The sequence below is a fragment of the Cydia pomonella genome, chromosome 9 (genome assembly GCF_033807575.1).
Source record: "Cydia pomonella isolate Wapato2018A chromosome 9, ilCydPomo1, whole genome shotgun sequence".
NCBI lineage: Eukaryota > Metazoa > Arthropoda > Insecta > Lepidoptera > Tortricidae > Cydia > Cydia pomonella.
In genome coordinates, this window is record NC_084711.1 from 2,308,972 (window position 1) to 2,329,529 (window position 20,558).

The 20,558-nt window shown below is 42.9% G+C and overlaps 1 protein-coding gene across 1 annotated transcript; it reads right to left on the minus strand.

The window, feature by feature from the left end:
• Positions 1-894: 894 nt before the first annotated feature.
• Positions 895-20,097, minus strand: LOC133521077 (rab5 GDP/GTP exchange factor). The gene is made up of 10 exons (XM_061855823.1): positions 19,685-20,097; positions 17,123-17,305; positions 15,094-15,320; positions 13,060-13,163; positions 11,772-11,935; positions 10,776-10,909; positions 6,345-6,455; positions 5,537-5,647; positions 3,103-3,237; positions 895-2,540 (listed from the first exon to the last, which is right to left on the minus strand). Exons 1-10 carry the CDS (start codon positions 19,866-19,868, stop codon positions 1,479-1,481), a joined length of 2,415 nt encoding a protein of 804 aa, XP_061711807.1. The 5' UTR covers positions 19,869-20,097; the 3' UTR covers positions 895-1,478.
• Positions 20,098-20,558: the final 461 nt, after the last annotated feature.

Sequence of the window (20,558 nt, forward strand, 5' to 3'; positions counted from 1 at the left end):
GGGGTGAAGTTGCATTTCGCAGGCCTTGGAATATTTTCTCTGCGTTTCGTCTTCGGCCGATTTTTTACGGCTGTAAGAAGGAGCGTCAGTGTCGAAGACACGGATATCAAACAACGCCTCCTTCTGCGCATCCCAAACGCCGCGACAGGATAAATTTGCACGTAGGCCGCAGTCATTTTCCGAAATGATTGGTTCTTTTGTTACGTTGCCCGACGCGTGTTGGTAGAGTTCACAAAATAAGTCTCTAATCTCATTATGCCGCATTGTGATTAGACCTTCAGTTTTACAGCAGAGCGCGTGGTCAATGTTGAAGCTGCCATTGCCACAGCCGTCGCATGACTGCGGCATGGTGTGTGATAGCGCATCTCTGAATTCTAATGGAGATTATGGAGATAGATCGAAGTGATCTTTTTTTGTTGGAATAACAGAGAGACTTCGTTTTTTCTCGATCACTCGTTTTTTATAAGGTGTAAATTTTGCTAGGGTAGTTTCTAGAAGTTTATTATCAAGGGCTTCTTTTTCTTTGCGAGCATCTTTTATGAATGTGTAGTGATTTGATAGGACAAATAGGACAATCTCTTTTTTTTATAAGGGCTTCCGATGGAGCTGTGCAGCTTTTCTTCGAAATGTCATAATTTAAATTAGTGGCATTAAAAGGGTCGCAAATAACCAGTCCGCCTTTATTTATAGATAAGGAGAAAATCATGAAGTCACTTCCAAAGAGTGGTTCATAAAATTCGTGGAAGTTTTTCAAGACACGTAGGAGGTATGGCCATTGGGATTGAATTGCTTTAGTGAGGGCGGTGCAGGCGGCTGAGGAGAGATTAGTGATATTTTTTCATAAGTAGAGACGAATTTATTTACATTATTTTTATCTTTAAATCAAACTTCATGTTAGTGTACTTATACCACTTTATTATGAATAGTTTACCATAACAACTTTCTTAACATAACAATTTTTTTAGAAATTAATGCAGTCTGAGATATAAATTTAAGTAGGTTCTTATTGGAACAGTTTTTATGGCTCTTTAAAAATGGTACTGTTTGGCATGACGATCCTTGTGTAACCTATTTTTCGAGAGAAATAAATTGATTTTAGTGTCATTTTAACAGATATATTAATACAGGTGTATACATGGTGATGATATTGTATTAAAATTTGCAATAAAATCACTTATTTCATTTTAGATTTTTTATAACTAATATAAACTAAAAATAAATTACAATCCATAATTTCAAACAACAATCACAGTGTGCAAGATTCAAAAATAAAATTTATAATTATAAGGGAAACTTATGTTGGAGCACCAAATATAATAATTTGTACGAATAACGAAATATTTTACAATAAAATCCACCAATTATCTAATATCCATTCTAAGGTATGTACCTAATAAAGTAGTCGGGTATCAGTTCTTGACTGACATGTTTCCAATTGACCAAGTTGGTGCCTCGTTTTGATGTATTTAAATACATATTTAAGTTTTCTTTCCACTACTTTGGGGTAACAACGGCGATGGCAAAAGGCAAGCTGCCGTGGGAGAGTCACCGTCATCCAAAATAGAAGCGTTCTGCTCAGGACTAAATGGATCCTTGGTTTGAGAACTGATACCAGGACTAAACGGATCCTTAGTTTGAGAACTGATACCAGGACTAAATGGATCCTTAGCAGCACTGACTAAGGGGCTAAAAGGATCTTTATCAACAGAAGTGCTGACTACAGGACTGAAAGGATCCTTACCTGCAGAACTGAAAGAATCTTTAGTAACCACAGGACTAAATGGATCTTTTACAGAACTAACAGGTACAAATGGATCCTTTTTAGGAATCATTTCAAATGGGTCAGACGATTTATTCTTCGAGTCTAAAAGAGTGAACTGATCAAACATTTCTTGTACAGGACTAAATGGATCCCTTGCTGCAAATGGATCAAAGGTGGCTTCTTTCTTCATCTCTGGGCTGAAAGGATCTTTCTCCTTAGGAGCATCTTCTGCTATACTATTATCTCCGCTGAAGTCTGACAAATCTATATCATAGTTGATATTGCTCAAGCCAGGAGGCAAGTGTTCGGAACCAAATTCATCTGGAGTCATCAGTTCGTCTATAGATCTTGAGTCGAATGGCGTGAAGCCTAGAGGAGATGGAGTAAGGAGTTCCATGGAGCTTGTCTGCTTTAAATCCCAGGTCTGATCTAAATGAGGCGATTTAGGAGGAGAGTTTAGCTCTTCAAAGCCTAAGATGTTAAGTCTCTCTCTAGGCTCAGGTTCTGAGTTGGTTGGTTCTTCTGTCTGTATCAAAGGTTGAACAATCTCCTGTTTTGGTGGTTCTGATATTCCATCCAAGTCATCTTTGGTGTCCTGTTTCACTTCAGTTTTTGTCTCGTCAGTTATACTTTCCTGTGGCGGTGATGGTATATCCAAGTCGACAAGCGGCTCAGAGTTGAGTGTTTTAAACTTCCCAAATTTTGGAAGAGTCCGACGTGGTTTTATCTCGAGGGGTGTCTTCGTGAGGACGTCTTGCACTTTCTTCGCTATCTCTTTCTGTAAATAAACAATATTTTAGATAACCAAACAAAATGTGTGAGTCATATTCAACATACATACACTGACGCGATGAAGCACTTTGAAAAAAATATTGTGCACATGAAAAAGTTATGTACACTTTAAGTAAAAGGCCTACCGAACGACGAAATAAATCATCCCCATTGTATGTGTAGAGGTACCTTATTTTTTTTTTATCTTAAGTAGTTTGTCATGGTCCATGAAAGAGCTAATGAAGAGAAACCTTCCACTAAAGCGAAAACTCGTCGACATGTGCCAGTCAGTCGAGAAGCGTGGGCGGGGCAGACCTAGGAGGAGATGGCAGGACGACTTTTACACCTTCCTTTACAACTGGCCGGAGGAAGCATAAAATCGGGAGTTATGGAGAACCAGGGTAAAGGCCTTAGCCCAGCAGTGAGACACTCAAATAGGCTAAGATAAAAAAGTAGTTTATCTAGCACTACCTACCGCGGAGCAAAGCAGAGGACGGACAGACAGACATGGCGAAACTATAAAGGTTTCTAGTTGAGTACGGTACCCTTAAGTGTATCCTAGGCCTTACCTCGAAGGTTTCAGCGTTGGCCGCGAGATCGTCGGCACCCCGTTCGATCTCTTGCGCCTGCGCGAGTAATTTCTTCGCCAGCGCCATGTGCTCTTCCGCCTCGCGAAGTTCAGCGGACAGTGAAAGAGCTGCGGCCTGACGACAAGTTTTTTGTCAAAAATTTCATTTTTGATACAAGTATTTATGGCTGACTGTACTTTTCTTCCAACATGCGACGAATTCTCATTGAAACAATTCTAATAAACCCATCTAAAACATTTTTTTTATACTACGACGTTGGCAAACAAGCATACGGCTCGCCTGATGGTAATCAATCTCCGTAGCCTATGTACGCCTGCAACTCCAGAGGAGTTACATGCGCGATTGCCGACTCTAAACCCCTCCCCCCCCCCCTCGTTGAGCTCTGGCATCCTTACTCACCGGCAGGAACACAACACTAGGAGTAGGGTCTAGTGTTATTTGGCTGCTGTTTTCTGTAAGGTGGAGGTACTTCCCCAGTTGGGCTCTGCTCTAGATCTGGAATGACATCCGCTGTGCTGTGCCCTACTACACAAAGCGAGATGACATACACATGTAAAATGTTGCCAAGACCACAAGGGTCGTACTGTCAAAAAGTTATATTAATTTTATTTATGAATATAAGATGTGCATGCCCATTAGCTGGCTGAATACACTGTTCTTTGAAATGTATTTGAATTTGACAACATCCACTTGACTGTATTCTAGCAAATAAGGGGGCGTCCACAAATTACGTAACGCAAAATTCCAAATTTTTTGACCCCCCCCCTCCCCTCATGTAACAGGACCGTCACGCTTATCTGGGACCCCCCCCCCTTCAATTCCGTTACGTAACAAGTGCTTTGTAAAAATCTTTCTTTAGGTTAATATTCAGAAAAGAAAGACAGGTGGTAGTATATATACTTTTTAATCAAAAATCTGTCTGTTTTAATAAATCATTAAACTGTGGTTTCAAGGAATCAAGAAATTTAATCATCTATGAACGGGTTTTGGTTCTATTTCTTAATACATTCTATTAAAGGTAAAGCAGAATCGCTTTCACAATCGGTATCGGTTTCGGCGGCGATCCCATCTTCTGTGGCTAATATTTTATAATAATACATAAAAAAAAAACAATTTTTATTTTATTTATTATTATAAAATCGTGCGTGACGTAACGCAAACCTTGACTCCCCCCCTCCCCAACGTAACAGGACCGTAACGCTTGGCCTGACCCCCTCCCTCCCTCCAATTAGCGTTACGTAATTTGTGGACGCCCCCTAAATGATTTGATTTGAAGTTATCAGATCTCTTGGAGAGCCAAGCCTCTACAAGCCTGACTTCACAAACTCTACACCTTACTCAAAATATATGGCTTGGCCGTTTCGCTACCGTCACATAGGCATAAGGTGAAAAATTTATTCACTATTCATTATTTTTTACAATACAAATACTTTTTGTCTAAGGTGTAGAGTTTGTGAAGTTAGAAGCTTGGCTCTACAAAAGATCTGATAACTTTTTGACAGTGCGAGCCTTATGGTTTCGTCTTGGCAACATTTTACATGTTTTTTTTTTGTTGCGATTTTACTTATTTTTGTAAGTTTCTTATGACAATCTTCCATCCCCTAATTTAAAGGATTAGGGGTGATTTACTATTAAAATATTTCGTATCTGGGTGCATTTTTTATACAATATGCTTTTTTTACTTATTCCCCATACAAACTTCAACCCCTTTTTCTCCTTAACACATTTTTCCTCTCCCTTTTCACCCTTATGGGGTGATTTTGGGGTTGAAAACTATTCGGTATCCTTCCCCATAGCAAAAACTATCTACATACAAAATTTCTACTAAATCGGTTCAGCGGTTATTGATTCCCCATACAAAATTCCATGCCCCCAGATTTAACTCTAATTTCACAAGTTATAATATTATAATAATTAATATTTCACAAAACGGATCCCAAAGGACAATGCGTCAAAATGGTCCATAAACCAACAGAGTTGGATTAAATAGGTATCTCTATGTACTTCATTTCGTTCTATAGGCACCAAGCGGAATTCCATTGCAAAATGTCATCACCCTTATTACCTAGGCAATAGAGTCCACCGCTGGACGAGCGCGGCGAATGGTTTGCCGCGCTCGTAGCGGTACGCGGCCACCTGCAGCAATTAATTTACTTACTTGGACTCTATTGCCTAGGTAATAAGGGTGATGACATTTTGACTAAAATACAAATATCTCAATTCTGCAATGGAATTCCACCTTGTGCTCATATAACGAAATGACTCATGTAATGCTGTCCCGCTTGCACAATGGCATCGACCGCCGCCATCATGGGCGAGACAGCAATATAATTACGCGCGTGCGATACAGAGAACAGGCGGGTCAACATACGAAAATGTTCGTACTTCGCGTCCTTATTTTAGCATTACTTACCCAGGAGCTGCCCCCGATGGAGGCCGGCATGGCCATGTAGCCGTCGAACTCCTGCTTGTCCATGTTGAGGGACTCCGCGGTCAGGTTCTCGATGAACGACACCGCGCAGCACTAGAGGGAAAACTATCGTATTATCCAAGAAGGATTCCATACAAAAATAGAAAACGTTATTGCCACTAGTAAATATTTCCATTCTCCATGATTTTTTAGTATGTTATTGACATAATGAAAAACTAGGTTTGTGGTTTTCCTTTTTTTTTAATTTGCTATATATACACATAAAATATAAAGCGAGGTGGGTTCGCATTCAGTCACGGACAGGGGTAATAAATAATTACCAGGTTGGTGAAATAGTAGCCCCCCTCGCCTGTCATGAGGCGTTGTGCGTTGTTGAACCGCGTCACGAGTCAAGGTAAGGTCGCCTTCAAAGTGACGGACGGGGGTAGTAAATACTTACCAGGTTGGTGAAATAGTAGCCCCCCTCGCCTGTCATGAGGCGTTGTGCGTTGTTGAACCGCGTCACGAGTCAAGGTAAGGTCGCCTTCAAAGTGACGGACAGGGGTAGTAAATACTTACCAGGTTGGTGAAATAGTAGCCCCCCTCGCCTGTCATGAGGCGTTGTGCGTTGTTGAACCGCGTCACGAGTCAAGGTAAGGTCGCCTTCAAAGTGACGGACAGGGGTAGTAAATACTTACCAGGTTGGTGAAATAGTAGCCTCCTTCACCTGTCATAAGTCGTTGTGCGTTGCAGAATCGCGTCACAGGCGAGTTCGCCTTCAAAGTCACGGACGGGGGTAGTAAATAATTACCAGGTTGGTGAAATAGTAGCCCCCCTCGCCGGTCATGAGACGTTGCGCGTTGCAGAACCGCGTCACGAAGTTGATGTTACTCACCAGACGAGGTGGGTTCGCCTTTAATACCTGCTCACAAAAGTACGAATTAGAAGGTACACTATTTATTCACCACATTTAAACCCTGAGGCCCGTTTTATGAAAGCTTGTAATGAATAAAAAATCTTTATTTTCAGGCAACTATGAGCCCATAGATAAATACCTTAAAACTAGCATACATGTAATACAATACATATATCTCGAAAACTAAAACCAACATTATGCCTGCGATGCATTTCGCAACCTCGTGTGTGTGTGTTGTAATATTAGCAGAAGTATCTTTAACACACTTTCTACTTCTTATACAAGTTACAAGCCTTTACGATACTGGCTCCTGTAGACATGCCAAGGCATAGGAAGCAGTCAGTTAGATACACGGAAAAAATATTTATGTAAAATTTACAGAGAAATCTGTAAATTTAACACATATCTCTGTAAATTTTACAAATTATCTGTAAATTTAACATAACTGTTTTTTCCGTGTAAAAACTTTATCCATTTCTACAACATACATAGTAAAGTATGAATATTCTCAAATGATTTTTAGACCTCAGACCCTAATCTGTTAAAGAAAAACCATTGTTTCTTTTATGCGAGCAGTCAGCTCCCGTATTAGCCACGTGGGAAAGCAAGTGTTCTTTAAAAAGCAACGGTATCGTGATAGTAGTAAGGTTCAAATCTATGTCTAATATGAGCGCTCGCCTATATTGAGGTGGTCGATCGTCCTACATTACCAAAACATGTTATCTTATGAGCTGTTACATAGATTTGAACCTTGATACTATCACAATATTTTGCCCAGCGGATCCTACCGAGCGACTTCGACTTAGGCCACATTTTTTATTTAGAAGTTTTTAATTTAAGTGATTTTATTATGTTTTGCTTGTTTTTTGTTGTGCCAATAAAAGATCACATTACAGTTGCCTTTTTTTTATACCAGGACGGTGGCAAACATGCATACGGCCCGCCTGATGGTAAGCATGGACGCCTGCAACTCCAGAGGTGTTACATGCGCGTTGCCGACCCTTTTAAACGACATTGTTGCTTTTACAAGTGCTTAACACCGGGAGCCGAGAGCTCGCATAAAATAAACAGTGGCTCTTGTTTAACAGATAAGGGTCTCAATAGGAGTAAAAATAATATTAGGAAATATTAGCACTTTATACTCATAAAAGTATGTAAACTTACTCTTCTTCTGTCGCGATTCGGGGCGAAACTGGGAGCGGGAAAAAAAATCATCTGACGAATTGACTCCATTCTTCGCTTCCTTAAAAGCTATATCCGTGGCAAATTGTATGCTTTGTGCCGGGTGAAGCTAGGAACTGTGGAGTACATACTGTGAATATAAGGGCGGGCAGCAGATCGTCAGCGGAGGCCGGCGCGCCGCACAGCGCCAGCACGTGGCGGCAGCAGCGCCGGACTCGCGCCAGCTTGTGCCGGGTGAAGCTAGGAACTGTGGAGTACATACTGTGAATATAAGGGCGGGCAGCAGATCGTCAGCGGAGGCCGGCGCGCCGCACAGCGCCAGCACGTGGCGGCAGCAGCGCCGGACTCGCGCCAGCTTGTGCCGGGTGAAGCTAGGAACTGTGGAGTACATACTGTGAATATAAGGGCGGGCAGCAGATCGTCAGCGGAGGCCGGCGCGCCGCACAGCGCCAGCACGTGGCGGCAGCAGCGCCGGACTCGCGCCAGCTTGTGCCGGGTGAAGCTAGGAACTGTGGAGTACATACTGTGAATATAAGGGCGGGCAGCAGATCGTCAGCGGAGGCCGGCGCGCCGCACAGCGCCAGCACGTGGCGGCAGCAGCGCCGGACTCGCGCCAGCTTGTGCCGGGTGAAGCTAGGAACTGTGGAGTACATACTGTGAATATAAGGGCGGGCAGCAGATCGTCAGCGGAGGCCGGCGCGCCGCACAGCGCCAGCACGTGGCGGCAGCAGCGCCGGACTCGCGCCAGCTTGTGCCGGGTGAAGCTAGGAACTGTGGAGTACATACTGTGAATATAAGGGCGGGCAGCAGATCGTCAGCGGAGGCCGGCGCGCCGCACAGCGCCAGCACGTGGCGGCAGCAGCGCCGGACTCGCGCCAGCTTGTGCCGGGTGAAGCTAGGAACTGTGGAGTACATACTGTGAATATAAGGGCGGGCAGCAGATCGTCAGCGGAGGCCGGCGCGCCGCACAGCGCCAGCACGTGGCGGCAGCAGCGCCGGACTCGCGCCAGCTTGTGCCGGGTGAAGCTAGGAACTGTGGAGTACATACTGTGAATATAAGGGCGGGCAGCAGATCGTCAGCGGAGGCCGGCGCGCCGCACAGCGCCAGCACGTGGCGGCAGCAGCGCCGGACTCGCGCCAGCTTGTGCCGGGTGAAGCTAGGAACTGTGGAGTACATACTGTGAATATAAGGGCGGGCAGCAGATCGTCAGCGGAGGCCGGCGCGCCGCACAGCGCCAGCACGTGGCGGCAGCAGCGCCGGACTCGCGCCAGCTTGTGCCGGGTGAAGCTAGGAACTGTGGAGTACATACTGTGAATATAAGGGCGGGCAGCAGATCGTCAGCGGAGGCCGGCGCGCCGCACAGCGCCAGCACGTGGCGGCAGCAGCGCCGGACTCGCGCCAGCTTGTGCCGGGTGAAGCTAGGAACTGTGGAGTACATACTGTGAATATAAGGGCGGGCAGCAGATCGTCAGCGGAGGCCGGCGCGCCGCACAGCGCCAGCACGTGGCGGCAGCAGCGCCGGACTCGCGCCAGCTTGTGCCGGGTGAAGCTAGGAACTGTGGAGTACATACTGTGAATATAAGGGCGGGCAGCAGATCGTCAGCGGAGGCCGGCGCGCCGCACAGCGCCAGCACGTGGCGGCAGCAGCGCCGGACTCGCGCCAGCTTGTGCCGGGTGAAGCTAGGAACTGTGGAGTACATACTGTGAATATAAGGGCGGGCAGCAGATCGTCAGCGGAGGCCGGCGCGCCGCACAGCGCCAGCACGTGGCGGCAGCAGCGCCGGACTCGCGCCAGCTTGTGCCGGGTGAAGCTAGGAACTGTGGAGTACATACTGTGAATATAAGGGCGGGCAGCAGATCGTCAGCGGAGGCCGGCGCGCCGCACAGCGCCAGCACGTGGCGGCAGCAGCGCCGGACTCGCGCCAGCTTGTGCCGGGTGAAGCTAGGAACTGTGGAGTACATACTGTGAATATAAGGGCGGGCAGCAGATCGTCAGCGGAGGCCGGCGCGCCGCACAGCGCCAGCACGTGGCGGCAGCAGCGCCGGACTCGCGCCAGCTTGTGCCGGGTGAAGCTAGGAACTGTGGAGTACATACTGTGAATATAAGGGCGGGCAGCAGATCGTCAGCGGAGGCCGGCGCGCCGCACAGCGCCAGCACGTGGCGGCAGCAGCGCCGGACTCGCGCCAGCTTGTGCCGGGTGAAGCTAGGAACTGTGGAGTACATACTGTGAATATAAGGGCGGGCAGCAGATCGTCAGCGGAGGCCGGCGCGCCGCACAGCGCCAGCACGTGGCGGCAGCAGCGCCGGACTCGCGCCAGCTTGTGCCGGGTGAAGCTAGGAACTGTGGAGTACATACTGTGAATATAAGGGCGGGCAGCAGATCGTCAGCGGAGGCCGGCGCGCCGCACAGCGCCAGCACGTGGCGGCAGCAGCGCCGGACTCGCGCCAGCTTGTGCCGGGTGAAGCTAGGAACTGTGGAGTACATACTGTGAATATAAGGGCGGGCAGCAGATCGTCAGCGGAGGCCGGCGCGCCGCACAGCGCCAGCACGTGGCGGCAGCAGCGCCGGACTCGCGCCAGCTTGTGCCGGGTGAAGCTAGGAACTGTGGAGTACATACTGTGAATATAAGGGCGGGCAGCAGATCGTCAGCGGAGGCCGGCGCGCCGCACAGCGCCAGCACGTGGCGGCAGCAGCGCCGGACTCGCGCCAGCTTGTGCCGGGTGAAGCTAGGAACTGTGGAGTACATACTGTGAATATAAGGGCGGGCAGCAGATCGTCAGCGGAGGCCGGCGCGCCGCACAGCGCCAGCACGTGGCGGCAGCAGCGCCGGACTCGCGCCAGCTTGTGCCGGGTGAAGCTAGGAACTGTGGAGTACATACTGTGAATATAAGGGCGGGCAGCAGATCGTCAGCGGAGGCCGGCGCGCCGCACAGCGCCAGCACGTGGCGGCAGCAGCGCCGGACTCGCGCCAGCTTGTGCCGGGTGAAGCTAGGAACTGTGGAGTACATACTGTGAATATAAGGGCGGGCAGCAGATCGTCAGCGGAGGCCGGCGCGCCGCACAGCGCCAGCACGTGGCGGCAGCAGCGCCGGACTCGCGCCAGCTTGTGCCGGGTGAAGCTAGGAACTGTGGAGTACATACTGTGAATATAAGGGCGGGCAGCAGATCGTCAGCGGAGGCCGGCGCGCCGCACAGCGCCAGCACGTGGCGGCAGCAGCGCCGGACTCGCGCCAGCTTGCCGCCAGGGGACGGCGCGCTGTCCATGCCCAGCAATTCTAAGAAAAAATATAAATTATAGACGCTGTGACAACTAATAATTCGTTGAGTAGAGACGCAATCGACAACAAGGGCTCTTTTCATTGATAAAGTCTCAAAACTTGTAACACATTCGGCTAACATGCTTAGGTATACCCCATTTCATATACCACGGCGGGATTTTACATGAGACGGTCATTAGGCGTAAACAAAACGAGTAGTGACAACAAAAGATACCCGGCAAACTTTTTTGCGCAGTCGCGTCTTACACGTATCTTTCCAGTCTTGATCCTTTTGTGCTATTATGTGACAGACGTATGTCAGTCTGATAAAAATATTATAAACCAAATTGTTGCTGGACTTGTAGGGACTGCATCCTATTCTTACATTCGATCAAGGCTAGATGTTATTAAATAAAAAGAATTAACTTTTAATGCTTTTAATGTTATACGCAAAAAATGAATAAACCAATTTAAGTAATTGTTGAAACTGTCTAAACGACTTTTTCTTTTTATTTCATCGAATGTTTTATACCTTTAACAGAAATATTTATATACCCAAGTAGTATCAAGAATCAATATTGCTTAACCCAAAATTACTTCACTGTAAGTAATACCACCACACGCGGACTTTGAAGAGCAGAGCTCGTAAAACAATTGTTAAATAATAGAACATTATGGTGCTCTTTGTGCAGTTTCAAGTGGAATCTCGCCATGGTATATCAAATGGGGTATGGCACATGGCTTCTTATAGAACGGGTTTACCATAAATATTAACGTTTGGTGAACCAGTTTTTTTTGGATGGTAACATGTGACAAGATAAAAATTGTTCCTAGGTGGATAAAAGTTTGTGAAAATTTCAAGAAAGAAAGAGATACAAACCATTTATAGCACGATAGAGTAGTTGACGGCATTTCGCAGGTTCCGCTAAGCGACATTCCAGTTGTTTCTCTCCAACCCAACTTAACTGCTGGATCCTTTCCGACAGCGCTCTGTCTAGGCGCTCATCGTCAGTACCGTAGGGGGAGAATACTATTGACGGAAGACTAAAAAAGAAAAAAAATGAATGAATAAAATAGCAGTTGATTCGTAAAAGCAACACTGAAAAAAATATAATCTATCGAGCAAACATTAAAGTGATTTTCATTAAGGTTAACTGATTTATACAATATATCAACAAATGTTTGAAAAACAGTAACGTTAACCCTTTTCCAGGCATAGTACGATTTATCGACCACATACGCGCCATTAGAATCTCAACTTTAACATTCCGATTTAAGGTTCAAATTCGATAACACTTTCAGGAAATGTTACTTGTATTCAAATGAATCATCAAAGCTGGATTAATTGGAATATATTTGGATTTTTTGGGAAAACCTTGTAGCATGGTGCGGCCTGGAAAAGGGATAACTGTTTGAACATTTCTAAGTATTGAAAAAATTATAAAAATAAACGAGCAAGCACTAAATTTTAGCTACTCAAAACAGTAAAATTTACTGTTTTGTTCGATATGGAAGTGTTCAATTGTTTTCAATGTTTTTTTTTTCTCAGTGAAATAATGTAAACAAATATGACAGCTTTTGTTGGCATTTGACATCTAACCTATAATTTTTATGGAAGTTGATTTCACTGAAATATTATTAACATATATTTGAACAAAAAAATGATACAAATAAAATATTCAAGTGTATAATTGTTGATAAGATCATGGCTGTCGTCAAACAGTGCGTGATTACAAAGTATTGAAGGTATTTTTTTTTTTTTCGTTTTTAGTCATTGATGTGAGTCAATCGGCCCTCGCTAGAATTACGGGCGGCCGGTTGCTCTTTGTTTCGTAGGTACTGTCTATTGTTGTGGTTACTGGTGACTATGTAGTAGCATTTTGGTGAGACTGGCCCCCGATGTTACGGGCGGCCGTGTCCGAATTTTTTTTTTTAATTGGTTTGTTTGCATTATTTGCAATTTTTATTGGACTCCACTTTACTTACGTAAAGTAAAGGTAAAAGTAAAGCAAGTATTCACAGGGTCGAGACAATGAAATGCATATAATTTAATATTTAATCCATGTCATGGGCTTTTTTCTCACCTGTTACTATTGGTTTGGTCAGAGCAGGATTTTTTTAGGATACGACCATGAAAACGCTAAGATCAGAAGAATGATAATACTCACTCATGTAAGTATGTCATGGCGTGCTTCTCTACAAAGTCCATAAGCACCTCCTTCATCTCGGAATCCACGTTGGGGTAGTGAGTGTCCATGTGTTTCATGTAGCGCTACCAACCAAACAAACTGTTAACAACTTTTCCATACAAGAAAAAAGCGGCCAAGTACGAGTCGGACTCGCCCATGAAGGGTTCCATTTATGACGTATTAAAAAAAAAACTACTTACTAGATGTCGTTCAAACCAATTTTCGGTGGAAGTTGGCATGGTAATGTACATCATATATTTTTTTTTTAGTTTTATCATTCTCTTATTTTAGAAGAAGACACATTTTACCACTTTCGAAGTGTCTCTCGCGCAAAATATTGTTTAGAAAAAAAATATTTTAGGAACCCCCCACACGTATGGGTTTGAAATTTATTGTTTTTATTTCTATTTTTGTGTGAAAATCTTAATGCGATTCACAGAATCCATCTACTTACGAAGTTTCAACAGTATAGTTTTTATAATTTCGGAATAAAGTGGCAGTGACATACGGACGGACAGACAGACAGACAGACATGACGAATTGACGAATCCATAATAAGGGTTCCGTTTCTTGCCATTTGGCTACGGAACCCTAAAAAGTCTAAAATTTTGCCAGTGAAACTTGAACCTGTAATGTAGGAAATAGAGTTGATTTTGCTGTTTTAAAAGTGACCAAAACAAAACAAATGCAACTCTGTTCCAATTTCACATGATTTAAATTTAATCGAACCTAGTTAGTACTATACTATAGGTAGCACCGTAAGACAAAGTGTAAGGCCTGAGTGGACGCGCGAGTTGGGCGTGCAGCGTGCATTTTAAACAAATGCAAACGCATAGAAGCGGCCTCAGTACACGCCGCTCACATCACTTGTGAGCCCGACGCCACGCTGCACACCCCGCCGAACGCTCCGTTTCCAGCGTCCACTCAGGCCTTACACTTAGGGCCTGTTTACACTTTGATTACTGTTTAGTGCGAGTTCATACATTTCCTTCTTGCGTTTAGTAGCAAATGTATGAATACTAAACACTAAGTGTAAACAGGCCCTTAAGTCTCAAACATTCTCGGAAATATTTTCTTTATGTTAATAGTAATCGGCTGCGGCGATTGAGTTTCATACAATACAATACAATACAAATACTCTTTATTGCACACCTCAATACAGAAACAGTACAAATAATACAAAACATAAAGAAGAGGCAAACAACAGGCGGTCTTATCGCTAAAAAGCGATCTCTTCCAGACAACCTTTAGGTAGCGGAATAAAAAAAAAAATATGTCAGTAGGTGTTCCAGATGCAATAAAAGAAGTCTAGCACAGAATAAACACAAAACAATATATCATATACAAATATAAATAAAAAAGATATATAAACACTGCCGGACTAGTGCACCAATTTAATTTTTATTAATGATCTGTTTTCGGGTGTTATATATATTCTGTAATGTTTCTGAAACATTTGTATTATCTAAGAAATCATCATCATACATGTAAGACAAGGACAGCTGACCTGGTAGCGACTTTACCAGGTTAGCGGTCCTGCTGCGGTTAGTATTTTCTCGGACAGCTCATCAGCAGACAGCAGTGTTGGCCGAACGTTAAATTAGAATTGCCCATAGTCATAGTCATTTATTAATAATATTATAAATATTACATGTCAGGTTATTAGTCAAGGCATTATTCAGTAACAATATAGCATTCAAATTAGTTAAAATATTCCGATAGCCACAATGTCAATTATTCAATTAAATTCCATATAATTAATTATATTGAAAATTAACCATTACAAATTGAACAGTCAACTTTACCCGTTACGGTTTACGGTTAATTTTCAATATGGTCAATTCTAATTAACGTTCGGCCAACACTGACGGACAGGAACCCGGCACACTTGATGACGTCATGCACCAGCTTCTCTACTATTGCGCGCGCGTCGCGCTCTATATTCGGCGCCTGCGCATATAGTAGAGGGAGACAGATTAAGGTGCATGTACATGTAAGACAAGGACAACTAACCTGGTAAAGGCGCTGCACTCTCTCGGACAGCTCATCAACGGACAGGAACCCGGAACACTTGATGACGTCATGCACCAGCTTCTCCACTATTGCACGCGCGTCGCGCTCTATGTTCGGCGCCTGCGCGTAAAGTTCAGGGAATCGCTGACGGAAATCACGCTTCATATTTTCGAAGACGGAGGTTGGGACTTTGAACTCTACACGCTTTTCTGGTGTGTCGTGGTCATCTGAAAGTAAAACACGGAGCATTATTCTTAATCAACATTAAAAAAAAACTTTATTTCGTCAGGATAATTTTATAAGTATAGTCTGGTAAACACAACTTGTCAAACAATCAATCAATCAATTTATTTATTACAGACAACTTAATGGTCCACATATTGTTTGTTTTGAACTTAATCTACATGTTAGTTTACTAACGCTAATATTAAAGGAGTAAAAGTGATTTGGTCCTCTGGCTCATTTTGCACATAAGAGGACAATCAAACTTATTGGCTATCATGCTTAAAATGTTGTTGCCACTCCCGCGCACCCTATCAGGCAGCGAGGCAGTTTTCTTACGCCAGACGGCATCGAAGTTTGTGCGCGCCTCCACAAACATGGAAGAAGCTCTGCAGAACCGCGAAAGAGAGGTACCTATGGTCATTGTGAATGTTATCTCGCTTTGTGTGGTAGGGCGCAGCACAGCGAATGTCATTCCAGATCTAGAGCAGAGCCCAACTGGGGAAGTACCTCCACCTTACAGAAAACCGCAGCCAAATAACTAGACCCTACTCATAGTGTTGTGTTCCTGCCGGTGAGTAAGAGCTCAACGAGGGTGCGGAGTGTTGGGGTCGGCAACGCGCATGTAACTGCTCTGGAGTTGCAGGCGTACATAGGCTACGGAGACTGCTTACCATCAGGCGGGCCGTATGCTTGTTTGCCACCGACGTAGTATAAAAAAAAACTATAGCCGGTCAACCACCTTTGTCAGTAGAAAAAGGCGCGAAATTCAAATTTTCTATGGGACGATAACCCTTCGCGCCAAATTTTTTAAATTTGCCGTTTTTTTTCTAGTGACGGAAATAGTTTGACAGACTATATATGTTATTTATGTTTCCGAATTTTTTAAGATTTTTTATTTTATTTACTTTTAGTAACCCAGTTAGTCCCATTGTCATTGCGCTAGGGTATGGGTTCCTGGTAAAATCGAGATGATTCGTATATTACACGTGCAAGTATTGTAATTTTGGTATAGTATCCTCGTGCAGTTGCCGTCGGAAACCACCATTTGGTGAACCTGCTGGTGAAGACCATAAAATGAATTTTTGTTAAAGATGAATACCACATCCAGATGTCCTGGACTGAATATTCATAACGTTAACAACGTCTGGCGGTAGTTAATGGAACTAAAAACTGGTGGAACTAAATAATAACTTACCTGTCCTGCTCTTCTTGAACACGCTAAACTTCAGCGGATTAGCCTTCTTCAGCGTCTCGCTTTGCCGCAGTCGCCTCTCCTTAAACTTGAAGGAGGACTGCGTGGCGAGGCGACTCCGATCCCGACTTTGTACTACAGCCTGTTCTGGACTGCACAGTCGTCAAGAACATCTGATACTAAATGGAACTAAAACTAACCTGTGCTACTCTTCTTGAACATGCTAAACTTCAGCAGATTAGCCTTCTTCAGTGACTCCCTCTGCCGCAGTCGCCTCTCCTTATACTTGGAGAAGGAATGCAGGGCGAGCTGATCCCGCTCTCGAGTTCCACCAACACTAGCTAAAGCCTGTTCCGGACTGCAAAGTCGTTAAGAACATCTGGTACTAAATGGACCAAAGACTAACCTGTGCTACTCTTCTTGAACACGCTAAACTTCAGCAGATTAGCCTTCTTCAGTGACTCCCTCTGCCGCAGTCGCCTCTCCTTATACTTGGAGAAGGAATGCAGGGCGAGCTGATCCCGCTCTCGAGTTCCACCAACACTAGCTAAAGCCTGTTCCGGACTGCAAAGTCGTTAAGAACATCTGGTACTAAATGGACCAAAGACTAACCTGTGCTACTCTTCTTGAACACGCTAAACTTCAGCAGATTAGCCTTCTTCAGCGTCTCGCTCTGCCGCAGCCGCTTCTCCTCAAACTTAGAGAAGGAGGAATGAGGGGCGAGGCGACCCCGCTCCCGCTCGGGCGTCCTGTGCTCGGGGCGGGGTAGCGTTGACGCTTGGGCCTTTTCTTTCTCTGAAAGAAATATGGTGTTAGAATGGGGCATACTGAGCTTTTTGATAGGAGGCACACAGTCCTAAAGTAGTTATGGGTAAGTGTGTCCGTGGGTTAAGTGTGGCTGGCCTTCGTTGGGGCTTGTTTACACATTGATTTGTTCATACATTTGCTACTAGCGTTTAGTGGCTAATGTATGAACTCGCTCTAAATAGTCATTAATGTGTAAGCATCCCCAATATGATGGCCAGACACACATGCCCGCAGACACGTTTAGCGTCTAATTCCTTAAACATTTTCAACCCCCAATACCTTCTTTGGAGTACCTGCCTTTTATCTTCTACTATACGTTATATGACTGCAAAGTCCCGTGCTAACGTTTTTCGGAAATAGTGCGTAATTTGTCCGGAAATTCTACTATTACCCGCGGCGTGTAAAATACAAAGACTAGTTTCAATAGTTTCACAACTAATGCGACACTTAATTATCTAAATTTAACATTCAAGGGGGCCCACTCGTTAATCCCTATTATATATCCGTTATCAGCATTAACTATAGGTACAGTTAATAATTAAAAGTGGTCTTAATTACGTATTGACGTCATCGTCATTAACTGGAGTATCATAAGCTTTTTAAATTATCATTATCAATTTATTTAAATGAGTAACGGGTGTGATTAAATTATCACCGGATTAATATAAAATAAAATTACTACAAAAAAAAAATACCGAGGGTTAAAAATAGGAAATTTCCGCCAATCCAGTAACAAAATGCTTGGCAAAATATAATCAGTAAAATTTCGCAATAACTCTATATTATCGCACATATTATGTCAAAAATATCACGTAATACTTAACTGTAGATACGAGTAAGGTGAAGTTCATCTAATCTTGATATAAATCTAACAGGAACAGTTAATTTTATCTATAACAATTACGCAAGGCAGCCAAGGCTGAAAAACAGTTTAGTTCATATTGTTTTTCTAGCTGGGAATTTATATTTAAAGTTGTGTGTTAGAAATGGGAATAATTAAATATTATTTCCACTAAAAAACACGAGCTTTTTCCATTGCAATTCAGAAGAATAAATATCTCCAATTTTTTGGACCATTTAGTTGCGTTTTCGATACAAAATACAAACGTATCTACGTTATATGCGTACGTACGTATGAAATTTGGACAGCATTTTTTTTTCGTATTAGGATCGAAAGAGATCGTGAATGGAAAAAATATAGAAATTCCAACATCTATAACAACTTTTAATAGATATGCCCTGCTGGTGGTTCTGGGTATAAACCCATGTTCCCATGTAAGGACTATGGATAGCCTGAGTAATCGATGTTTTATATATTTTAGGTATTTATCTATTTATCTGTTGTATGCGAAAGTTTGGATGTTTATTATTGTTCCTCTTGCACGCAAAAATGGCTGAACTAATAAGCTTAAGACAAATTAAAAGTGGAAAATTCACTGTCTTGGGTGGGACTTGAACGTACAACCACGGATAGCTAGCCCGGTGCTTTTCCACCTGAACTACCAAGGCCTTACCCAATACAGTGAATATTTCCACCATATATGCGCCTTAGCGAGGCCCTAGCAACATCTACCGTAAGAGTGTTATACTTCTGAAACAGCTACCAGAGTTCCAAGTCATATTGGAAATTCACCAGTAATAATAGGCTAATCTGCGAAATCAGAAACATCTGCGAATAAGTATTAAGCTTAGAAACAAATTAACATTGGAAAAATTGGCACAGAGATAGTTATACTAAACCTCTGGCGTCGAATAATGGTCCCTATGACAGTTCCACATAAATTTATTTAGAAATGGAACATTTACGTGGGATATAAAATACGATAAAAACATATTTAATCAATTATTTTTAAATTAAGCCCAACTGAAAGATACCTCTACCTATACATAATACCTATATGGTATCCAACTACATTTTTATTCGTGGAATATTGTTTAGAGTGATTATATTCATCATTATATTTATTTGTTTAAAAATAGTTATTTTCATTCAATTTTTTCTCTTACAAATTATTCCCGACCAAAATTATTTGATTAAATTTTGATGGGAATAAAATAAAGATGATTTTATTCTTACGAATCTTATTCAAATAATGATTTTAGTCTTGAATGCCCAATACTGCTTTGGATAGCAGAAACAAAACAATTAATCAAAAAGAGGTGTTGCCCTAAATGTAAAAAAGAGGAAGGTAATGTTTGTGAAGGTACAAGTAAATTTCTAGTTCCTTAATCAAATTGTATATTTTTCATGACAATATTTTTTTCTACAAGGACAAGTTAAAGATAAATAAAAGAATACTTAAAATGCAACTTAGGGTTGCATTTTAAGTATACTTAGAAATACAAAAAGCTTTAAACATTATTCACCTGCTCTCCGGTGCTTAGCCTTCTGCTCCCGATGACACTCGGAGCAGTAGCCTTGCCACTGTGGGTTCCCGTAATAGTCACACCCATTCTTACACTTCAGCTCGCTCTGGTCGATGCGCAGCGATGGCATCTTGACTAACGTCAGGTACTTGTAAGATCTCTGGAGATTAGGAGCAAACCACATCTTACAAATGAATTTCCAAATAATTTTAAAGATTTCCAACTAGTTTTAGACAATTTCAAACTAATTTCAAGGCTCTATTCTCGTAAACCCTCCCAAAACTTGCACAACGACGGACTTCAGCCCATTTTAGCGATAGATTAAACTCGCGAATGTAGTTTTCTTTGTGAACGAAAGCATTCATCGCAAAATGTGTTATTAACGGTGGCCGTTCAACGGATACCTCCGTTATATACGCTTCGCTTATCATAAATTGTACTTGAGGCTATCTGTGATAAGTAAACGAATCAACATATTTCTTGTAACGAAAAAAGGTCTAGTTGAACGGCTATGACACACAAAATATTAAGAAGTGTACGTTCTAACAATGGACTTACCTTTGATATATGTATTTCACTCTTGGGTACTATAGAATCATATACATTCGATTTTTTATGACATATTTGTGAATCGTAGGGTTTTCGCTGTGACTCAAAAATCTCAAAACAAAGATTGACAATATTGACATGACAGTTGTTTTTTTATTGACGTTTGATATCGTTTGGTCTATGGAATTACCCTATTCAGCCAATGATTTTATTCAGTTTTATGTATTGTAAATAATGGGATTTATTAATATTACGGTGTTACATTCGTTCATAAAACTTCATATTTATAAATAACAATAAAGAATTTAAATGAATACTCAAACAA